Source organism: Brassica napus, chromosome C1 (assembly GCF_020379485.1).
Source record: "Brassica napus cultivar Da-Ae chromosome C1, Da-Ae, whole genome shotgun sequence".
Taxonomy (NCBI): domain Eukaryota; kingdom Viridiplantae; phylum Streptophyta; class Magnoliopsida; order Brassicales; family Brassicaceae; genus Brassica; species Brassica napus.
The window spans coordinates 16,916,580-16,927,923 of NC_063444.1; the positions used below are offsets into that span (position 1 = coordinate 16,916,580).

An 11,344-nucleotide genomic window follows, 5' to 3' on the forward strand; every position below is an offset into this window, starting at 1 on the left:
TATGAGTTTTTGTATGTATTGAACATATAAAAAAGATGAAAAAACGAGAATTCAACTATGTACAATTTTTTTTTTCAATGTTGCAGAAAAAGAAGACGGAGAGAAGAATGGAGAATGGGAGATGTAGGTTTAGGTTTACCTATATATATGTTCGGGTATTTTGGGTTCGGATATCGAATATAACCGATCAATTTTGGATATCCAAACTTTTCTAACTCAATATTCATTCAGATATTTTTTATTTTGATTTAGTTTCGGTTGAAAATTTTTTGGTCAGGTTCGGTTCAAACATTAGGTACAAGTAAAATGCCCAGACGTACTCTAGAGCTTGAAATGCACACGCGCTCGTAAATTTACATATATGTTATAATTTATAAACACCTGCTAATTTGTTAGATAACCAAATGTATAGCAAAAATTTGCAACAAAAAATGTGCCAAAACCATTTTGACCAAAAAAAATGTGCCAAAACCATAGATAAGTTTTGTTCTTTTAACAGAAAACATGATATTGTGTAGAACATGTTTTTTTGTCAAAGTTTTATAATTATAAGTTTGCATGTACTGCTAGACTATTATTTTTAGAATATCATAGTTTTGGACCTGAATCCGTAATTTTCTAGGTAACCCATATTTTATGGTATTATTTTATCAAAAATGTCACATGTTCATGTCAAAACACATGCCATTGGATAACATACATACAGTGCCGTCAAATAGCATGTATTAGTGGAGCGGTCGAACAAATCCCGAATCTAAAAATAAAAAAAATAAAAAAGTTTCTAAAATAAAATACATAACTTTGGTTTAAAACTTGTAAAAATGTATTATTAATTTTATAGTTTATAATTCGAGGAGAAACCTCAAAGTTTCTAAAATAAAATACATAACTTTGATAAAAAATAAAAAGCTATTAAATTTTTAAAACTATGTCATTACATTGTTAAATACTCCCTCCGTTCCAAAAAGATCCATATTTTAAAAAAAAATTCAAAAAGATACATGTTTTACATTTTCAATGCATAAAATAATTGCAAATTGTAAACTTCGAAAAAAATAATTGTGTTTACTAAAATTTTATTGGTTAAAAGTTGTGGGGAGTAGTTGATAACATAAAATAATGTATTAGTAACTAAAATCTGATATGTTTTTTAATAAGTGTGAAAAATTTAAAATATACATTTTTCTGAAACGGATGGAATATATAGTTAATATTGTTTTGAAATGATCTTGATATAATTTGAGACCGTCCTGCATACATGAAATCTAAGTTTTTATGGTTGTGAACACATACCATAAATTAAATCAGCATAAACTCCTAAGCAGCAAAAATAAAATTTTAAGTATCGGCCAAAAAATAATAATTCTAAGCAAAATATTTGTCTTATTTTTGAACAAACAAAATATGTATCTATAATAGTGAAGATGAGTTATGCGAAGAGAAACGACAGCTACGACAATTAGACAGCAAAATGAGCTGACATATAAAAACGTTGTAGTTTTTTTTTTCGTTATTTACTCTCTTGTTTATTTATAAAATATTCCATATGTTCCTAAATATAAGATGTTTAGGTAAAAATACACATATTAAAAAAATCATTGTTTTGTCTAGAAAGTATCATTAAAACTATAAATTAACGTTATTCAATTAATTACAAAATATATTATCAAATATAATTGGTTGCACAGTTTTTAAAAAAATAAAAAATTTCATAGAAAAATGAAAACATCTATATATTAGAACATCAAAATTCTTTGAAACATCTACATAGGAGGTAGTACAATACTACATGATAACGTGATTTCTCGACACATTGTTTCTTAACGCATACACGCAAGGGTACACTACAAGATGTTCAATTGATTTTTGTGTGTAAAATTTTAAATGTGATGCTCATGCTCCGTCTTTAAGATAGTAAATTTGTAGATTCGAATTACAGCATAGAGTAGTAACCTTTATCTGTTCAAAATACGAGATAAAAATTTCTGCTTTGACATTTTAGAAAATAGAATAAAGACAAAACCTCTTAATTAAAGGGCACTAAATCACCACAGTTCTTTACAAGAAAGATATACTACTTCCGTTCCCGAAAATAAGATGTTTTAGGTTTTTTTCTTGTTCCACATAGATAGATTTTATATATTGTTAAGGTATTTTTTTATACTTTTGAGGAACATTAATTGAGAATATTTGAATTGGTTAAATTTCATTGGTGGAAAGTTATTGGAAATTGTATAATAAAGTAAAAAATAAATTAAATTATAAACATTTATTAAATTCTTAATAAGCGTGCATACTCTAGAAAATCTTACTTTCAGGAACAGAGAGAGTATATAGCAACGCATCAAATATACGTTATTACATTTGATAACACTTTTGCACAAGTATTTCAAAGAGTTTAAGATGGGTTCTCATGTACTAATAGTATATAAAAATAAACATGGGCAAACCACGAAGGGATCGATAAAGAAAGAACATTAATGTAAAAAGGACAGGAAGGGGTCGAAAACTAAAAGCAAGTTGGTTCGAGCGTCACCACCTTCACGTGGAAGGGACGTGGAGCTCGAAGTTCTACACTCGATTCCGAATCATAAGACAGCGAAGCACACGTGTGTCCCCCTCGTTTTGCCCCATAACGCTTCATCTCCTCAACTGTCAAATAATAAATCGCCCTAAATTCGATGACTTCCCATATAGTACTGCCAGCTACAAGTCGTAAACACACACTTTGTTAAGACACATATTAATTGTGCGATATTATGAACGATGTACCATACGTATTTCCAAAAGAAATGCTAAATTTGGTGTTATAACAGCAAGCACTAACGTCATGCAGAAACACAATGATAATTGATTCATCACCGATAGACAAAATGACAATGCCTATAGTTCCAAAATATAAATATGCCAAATATGTTTTATTGATTGCAGTTGTAGGTCGTTGCGATTTGTAACGAAGATCTTATATAAGATTGTCAATTATATGGTCACTTTTATTTTTACGTTCACTTTATAGATAGCATGTAATAAAAAAAAAAATACTCACTGAGACAACCAGTCACAGCCGTCTGATGAAAGTTGGAGGAACCAACATCGTGCACTGCTGACAGAATCCCTCGCACATGCGGCTACGTGCATTTCCAAAAATAATCAAAGTGGCTCGGAAATGGGTTCGGTTCGGGGTGTGGTCCCACGTGTCTTTATCATGTGACCGTCTGAGCTGGCACATGCGATTAACCGCTAAATCAAAAGGGCAATAATCATTTGTTTCATTAGATCGATGATCACTAGTTATTAATCTGCTTAAAAGCTGTGCCACACGTGCAACCTCGTCATGGATACTCAGATGATCTCTATGCTTTATTTTATTCACGCCTTTATATGCTTGATTTACATATATACCCTTGGATTGGAATCATAAATCATTATTGTTTTTTTGGGATATATATATATATATATATATTTAATTTTTAAAACTAACGTGTCTTTTATCATTACTAGTATAATTTAGATTAATTTAAAATTAAAATAAAATGGAAATACATTTAATATCATAATGACTATTTAGATTTTTTTAACGCTGATTTATTACGATACTAGAATTATGAGAAATATTACATAGACGATTCGACAACCGACAATACTACATGCCTTATGATGATTTACGCTTAACTGTATCATTTGAGCCGTCCTATGAAAATCCACGCCTGACCGGATTTAGTTGCACTATATTGAAGATTTCTTGTAAACCTTTTTCCATAGTCTGGATAATTGTTTAATAAATCGTTTTCGTCGAAAATTAAAACCTTGACTTCTTATAATGTGCAGTTTGCAAGACATTAAATCTACGTGTAAAAACCTTTAAACTTTAACCATTAAAATAAAGTGCATTGACTGATTTTAAAAAGTAGTTATAATTATCAAGGAAATAAATAACGTTTTTCTTAATTAGTGTGTTGAATACTAAAATCACACTAGTTGTGAAAATAGAGAGATAATCAGGCTGTGGGACCAAATCAATAACGAGTCGAGATATTTTTTTTTCTTTTTCTTCAAACCGCTTAATGAGTCGAGATTTTGCAATCAAATATCGGACATAATGATCTCTACATATCACACTATTAAGGAAGCTAATTAAATCACTATAAATTTATGTTGCCAATGTGTCTGTTGCTTAAAATGGTGAAAGTTGTTCCCCCGCAAACTTATATTCTATCTGCCCATCAAAATGGTGAAAGTTGTTCCCCCACAAACTTATACTATATTATACTCTCTCCGTTTTTTAATATAAATCGTATTAGAGAAATTTTTATGTTTCAAAATATATGACGTTTTTGGTTTTCTATGTAAAATTTATTAACACTTAATGTTATATGAACAATGATAATATACCTTCTATTTTATTATTGGTTGATTTGTGGTTAAGTAAATAATTAATGATGTTTTTGTTTAAAAAATATAAAAAATTAATGATTTTCTTAATCTACGTGCACAATTCTAAAACGATTTATATTAAAAACGGAGAGAATACGTTGTAATTCACTTTTGGATCTTCAGAGGGTGGTTTAGGTAAACATTACCCTAATAAATGGCTTTCTGAAGGTAAAAAAAAGTTTTTTGTATAATCATAATTTATTATTTTGTTTATATTTGATCTATCTTATGGATTTTATTAGATCTTTTTCCGCTATGGAGGCCAACCATGGAAAGTTATTATAAAAGTGTTGTGTAAGTAGGAGGAAATGCTTAGTGACAATATTTTTTTAACTTTCTACAACTAGCTATTCAATTTTGTTGTTTGGTTCTTGTATAATATTGGATTATTTTTATTTCTATTTTTTTAATTGCTCATTAGGGATGTTGGCAAGAAATTGCTTGGCCTAGTGGCTTTAGCGTTGGATTTGGAAGAGAACTTCTTTGAAAGATTGGGAGCCTTCAATGATCAAGCAGCAGTTGTTCGCCTCTTACGTTATTCAGGTCTTTAATCACCAAAAATCTTTTGTAGCATGTTAGGGATAATATTTCAGTTTCAAACGAGTCGCAGATTGTGAGATTGTTTTGAGAATCTTAATTTTTTGTTGCATCACAGGAGAGTTGAATTCATCTAAAGAAGAAGAACCATGTGGGGCCTCTGCTCATTCAGATTTTGGAATGCTAACTCTTCTTGCAACAGATGGAGTTCCAGGGCTTCAAGTATTAGCATTCATCTCTCATAACTTGCTTATCAAGAAATATGAGTTTCTTCATTGTTCTAACAAATGGTTACATACTAAAAAAGGTTTGCAGGGATAAAGATAAAGAACCAAATGTTTGGGAAGATGTCCCTGGGATTAAAGGGTAAGTTATACTAACAGTTTTGACTGACACTGTACTGTAAGCCTTGAAAACTTATGAAGACTTTTGTGTAAACAACCAGTGTTTTGTTGTCAACATCGGAGACCTTATGGAGAGATGGACTAATGGGCTTTTCCGGTACCCACCAAAAGTTCAACCTTTTCATTTCAGGGCATTATATTGATTTCAAAACCTCAGTCTTATGTGCGTTTTATAGATCAACAATGCATAGAGTGTTGTCAGTGGGAGAAGAACGTTACTCGGTATGAACATACACACATTTCTTCTGTTGTGACTCTGTTTTACTAATCATCATTCTATCTAATATTTGTTGGTTTAATTACTTGAAAGGTGGCTGTATTTCTAGATCCAGACCCAAACTGTGTTGTGGAGTGCTTGGAGAGTTGTTGTAGTCAAACATACCCTCCTAGGTATTATCTGAATTTTGATTGTTGGGGGTGATTTTGAACTAATAAAAAGTTTTGGTCCTTAATCAAAAAACCAAAAAGGTTGATTTGTGAATTTGTTACCCCTCAGGTTTCCACCGGTCCGAACCAGTGATTATTTCCACGAGCGATTCAGCCAATCCCTCATCTTAGGCATGTACATTCGGGGTCCCAATCGGGTTTCTGTTTTTCGGGTTTATAAAAATCAGTCTCATTCGGGTTATATGAAAATTCGGTTCGGGACCGGTTCGGATTCTATCGGGTTCGGGTCGGGGTTAGTAAATCTTCAAAGAACCGGTACAACCCGATGTACTTTCTGGTCTGGGTCCCAATCGGTTCTTCGGTTTAAATGTAGCTGATTTATATCTACTTTGTAACCAAAAAGTAAGTAAAATCGGTTCTTTTGTTTTAAAATACTTAATTTGTACATATTTTGTAACCAAAACATAAATAAAATCGGTTTAAAAAAAAGGAACATCAAATGTGATCAAATCAAGTGAAAGGTAAACATAGTTATTGATAGAAAGAAAACCAAATAAATGAAAGCATAAAACGAAAATCAATTTCTCATGAAATGAAAAACATTATTCAATGAAAACAAAACCAAAATCTAAAAACTTCAACCTTCAACCGCCACCTTCAACCATCAATCTTCATATAATAGATAATTATTTTAGATGTTCAATATATTTTGAATACATATTAGGAATTGATATCATGTTTGGTACAAGTTCTTTTTGAAAATTTTGAATGTTTCGGGTTCTATCGGGTATCCATTTATTTATCTCAAAAATTATTGATTAAATAATTATAATTATTAAAAAATAAAGAAAATAGTTAAAAGTACATTAAGTTAGACAACATTACAACATTTTTACAAAAATATACTTGATAAAAAAATACTTTAATATTTGAGTCTAGGATTTAATGATTATTATTTAGGATTTAGTATTTAAGGGTGAAGTTGGGTTTCTAAACTTCTATAAATATTTTTTTTAAATTTATAAATGATTTATAAAGGTTAATTTTTTATATAAAAAGATTAGGTATTTATAGAAATGATATATCATTTTAAAATTAAATTTGAAGAGTAATATCAAATTTGAAGTAAAGTTAGAATTCCTCATACTTTATATATTTCACTATAATATTTTTTAAATACGTGCGAGTTTGTTGTCCCGGATTGCTGTCTTGGGATTTCTAACCTAAAACCACATGCATGTCCAAATACTGTAATATATAAAAAAGAAAATCCAAATGTACAGATGTTGTTGTATATGTAAGTAACATAAAGATCAGTTTTTTTTTTCAAAAAAAAAAAAAACATAAAGATCAGTTTAACCTATATATATTTTTGTTCCTGTAGAATACTAAATTATATTTGTGCAGATATTGAATAGGGGTATTCAATTCATCTTTGCTATGGGACAACGGATCGCGGTCCCACGAAAGTGAACTTAATTATTATTACTATTTTGAGAATTTAGTGAATTCAATTATATAGAGTCATTAGGTAAATAGGATCAGGGGAGAATCTATAATGATTTTCTATTGGGTGCAAAAATTTAATAATTAACAAGGGGGTGCACAACAACATTAAACCACTTCTTCTAGCTGATTTATATGAAATTTTACATGCAAAATTGTTAATCTTAATAATATTAGGGAGGCATGTGCTATCATATTCAGTGCCTTGGTTTCGCTCTTATTCATACAGAAAATATAGAATCAGAAACTATAAACAATAGCTATTTTCTATATTTTATTTATTTATATGTGTGATATTGGAGAAAAATATTTGAAAATTTAGCTTAAACCTTTTATAAATATAAAATTATAATAGGTGGTTAGTGAATATTAGTTACAAATGAATTTATTTATAGTATTATAACTTAAAAACTTGTTATACATATTCTAGGTTTAGTAAATTGTGTCTATCCACTTAATGGAATCAAATTTAGTAGAAGTATTATTTATTTGCAATCGCCGTAATAAATAGGTAGGTTTTAATTTTAAGACTTCGAATGTTACGAACCTTTCTGCCTCGCACCGCAGTTAACAGTACTATATAACTGTTAGAATCGCACCGCAGTTGAACCGCTTGTCCCCTACCGTTCAATCCTCAATTACCATTAGGAAGCTAAGGACATCATTAGTGAAGAGTACGTCGTGAAGGGTACCTTCCCACTACTATATTAATATTTCAAAATAATTTATTATTTGATTTAATTTTAATGTTAAAAATAAAATTAAACTAATGAAACAATGACAGTTGTCTTTATAGTACCTCAAAGTTCGGTGAACGTTTCTTCAAGAAAAGACGTTTCTTCAAGAAAAGACGTTTCTCTCTGTTTCTACTCCCTCTCCCATACTTTTCTTTTTCTTATTATTTTTGTTTAGAAACTCTCTTATATACAGACCACTGCGCATGCTCAAAGAAGGATAGAACGGTACGAAACAATCAAAAAACATTTTCCACGAAGCTTGTCAATTAAAAGGAAAACAACAAGAGAGTAAAAATGGGATCCATAGAATGACCAAAGAGGCATGAAAGGCATGTGAAGTTCACGTGAACTAGACCCCACGTGGGACTATTAATTCAGGCTTAGGAAAGTAGATGTAATTGACAAGTTTATCCTTCAACGAATCAACGTAGTGTCTCTCAGTTATGGCGTTGGCCCCATCAGTACTTTTGTCCGATTTGACTTCCAGTTTGGGTTTCTTCATTCTCTAATCATCATCACACCTCCCCCAATTATTTGAACTCCATTGATAAGTAAATAACGACGACAGAGAAATAAAAAGAGGGGAACTTTGAGCATATAACCAAAAAAAAATCTATATTTCACCGACTAACCATATTAGTATCTTTTTTCTCTTTTTTTTTTTTTTTACTTCTCTCTATCCTCTTACTACAAAACTAATATTTTTTCCAATATTGTCACTTTGCAAATTAACCCAATAAACAACTAGTCAAGAAAAAAGAAAAAAAAACTAGTCAAGATATTTCCAGGGCAAGTCGTGATGTCATGTATATGCGATCGGAAATTTAATCCCGTGAAAGTATGAGATCTCTAATTTATAACGTGTGATTGTAAATTGTCGGCGTAATTAAGAGGAACAAAACATGGAAGAAAGAAAATGAACAGACAAAGAAGAAATGAGAGTAAATGTTTACTCCACTCAAAGCTAGTGAAATAATTTCTACCACTACTTTTCAACCTGATTGGTAAATATTAAGCACGAAATAGAGTAAAACAATTTTACTCTAGAATATTTACTCCAAAATGACTATTCAGTCACACTCTAATTGATCGCAACACAAAACAGTGTCATTTATTTGCATTTATTACATTGGTATTTGATCTTAATAACATGTCGATGTCCTCGTAAGTTCGTAAATCGCAACCGCCAGTTTTCACCGGTCTCTTTAGGAACCAGAAAAGGTAAACCATACACTTAATTTCTACGCTTCCCAATATTTTTTATTACTTCCTTCGTACCATTTTAAATGATGTTTAAACATTTTTATTTTGTTTCATAATAAGTGATGTTCTCAAATTTCTATATAAAATTTAATGTCAATTGAAATTTGCAACCAATTACAAAATACTATTCCCTCCGTTTTTAAATGTAAGTAGTTTTAGCAAAAACAATTTGTTTCACAATATAAGTAGTTTACATATTTCAATGCATTTTTTTCATTAATTGAATATTGTGTGACCAATGAAATAATGTTAGGTTTTTAATAATTGGTTGAATTAATTGGTTAAATGATATATTCTTTTAAATAACAATTTTCTAAATATTCGTGCTTTTAAGCAAAACTACTTACAATTAAAAACGGAGGGAGTACATGTTTTTCTTATTGGTTAGACTGATTTTATTTAATGCAATTTTATGTAACCAAGATAAATTGCATAAAAATTTGTATTTTCTTAATTTTTGTGTAAAAACCTTAAACACCACTTAAAATGATACAGAAGGAGTATAAGAATATTTTTGAGCGAACTTTCAGAGAGAAAAGTGTGAACTCTAGAGTCAGTTTGGGTGAGCGGTTTCAGTTCGAATTTGGATCGGGTATTTCGAGTTTTTAGGTATTTCAGTTAAGGATCTAGAATCCATTCGGTATTTTTACATATCAGATCGGGTTCGAATATTTTTAGTTCGGGTTCAGATATTTCGAATATATTGAAATAACCTAAATACTTAACAAAATTTTAAAAAATATTCTATGATTCATCTTCATCGTTTTCTGTAATTCCACGGAACAGTGAATCCACAAGTGTGAATGTCTAATCCCATGAAGCACAAACTCAAAGTTTATTAATGCCTTAGGCTTAACAAAGATGGTGTTAAGTAGCATGCACCTAAATATCTTGATTGTTTTGAAAATCCAGTTGTGGAGCAAAAAAGCATAAATCATGGGATTCCTTTTTGTAGTCAGCCATAAATATGAGTTTTTGTATGTATTGAACATATAAAAAAGATGAAAAAACGAGAATTCAACTATGTACAATTTTTTTTTTCAATGTTGCAGAAAAAGAAGACGGAGAGAAGAATGGAGAATGGGAGATGTAGGTTTAGGTTTACCTATATATATGTTCGGGTATTTTGGGTTCGGATATCGAATATAACCGATCAATTTTGGATATCCAAACTTTTCTAACTCAATATTCATTCAGATATTTTTTATTTTGATTTAGTTTCGGTTGAAAATTTTTTGGTCAGGTTCGGTTCAAACATTAGGTACAAGTAAAATGCCCAGACGTACTCTAGAGCTTGAAATGCACACGCGCTCGTAAATTTACATATATGTTATAATTTATAAACACCTGCTAATTTGTTAGATAACCAAATGTATAGCAAAAATTTGCAACAAAAAATGTGCCAAAACCATTTTGACCAAAAAAAATGTGCCAAAACCATAGATAAGTTTTGTTCTTTTAACAGAAAACATGATATTGTGTAGAACATGTTTTTTTGTCAAAGTTTTATAATTATAAGTTTGCATGTACTGCTAGACTATTATTTTTAGAATATCATAGTTTTGGACCTGAATCCGTAATTTTCTAGGTAACCCATATTTTATGGTATTATTTTATCAAAAATGTCACATGTTCATGTCAAAACACATGCCATTGGATAACATACATACAGTGCCGTCAAATAGCATGTATTAGTGGAGCGGTCGAACAAATCCCGAATCTAAAAATAAAAAAAATAAAAAAGTTTCTAAAATAAAATACATAACTTTGGTTTAAAACTTGTAAAAATGTATTATTAATTTTATAGTTTATAATTCGAGGAGAAACCTCAAAGTTTCTAAAATAAAATACATAACTTTGATAAAAAATAAAAAGCTATTAAATTTTTAAAACTATGTCATTACATTGTTAAATACTCCCTCCGTTCCAAAAAGATCCATATTTAAAAAAAAATTCAAAAAGATACATGTTTTACATTTTCAATGCATAAAATAATTGCAAATTGTAAACTTCGAAAAAAATAATTGTGTTTACTAAAATTTTATTGGTTAAAAGTTGTGGGGAGTAGTTGATAAC

General features: G+C 29.9%; 1 protein-coding gene and 1 long non-coding RNA gene across 3 annotated transcripts; one reads left to right on the forward strand and one right to left on the reverse strand.

The window, feature by feature from the left end:
• Positions 1-2,332: 2,332 nt before the first annotated feature.
• On the reverse strand, positions 2,333-9,387 carry LOC111202652. The gene is made up of 4 exons (XR_007318675.1): positions 8,068-9,387; positions 7,816-7,970; positions 3,047-3,240; positions 2,333-2,706 (listed from the first exon to the last, which is right to left on the reverse strand). It is a non-coding gene; the product is annotated as an uncharacterized LOC111202652 (long non-coding RNA).
• Positions 4,713-6,196, forward strand: LOC106441613 (2-oxoglutarate-Fe(II) type oxidoreductase hxnY). 2 transcript variants are annotated; one of them, XR_007318674.1, is made up of 7 exons: positions 4,713-4,977; positions 5,090-5,193; positions 5,279-5,337; positions 5,417-5,472; positions 5,552-5,597; positions 5,686-5,765; positions 5,872-6,196. XR_007318674.1 is itself a non-coding variant. In XM_022696646.2 (6 exons), exons 2-6 carry the CDS (start codon positions 5,152-5,154, stop codon positions 6,137-6,139), a joined length of 630 nt encoding a protein of 209 aa, XP_022552367.2. In that variant the 5' UTR covers positions 4,739-4,977; positions 5,090-5,151; the 3' UTR covers positions 6,140-6,196. The 2 variants fall into 2 exon arrangements, 1 of the variants encoding a protein (XP_022552367.2); XM_022696646.2 differs by having other exon boundaries at positions 4,739-4,977; positions 5,417-5,597.
• Positions 9,388-11,344: the final 1,957 nt, after the last annotated feature.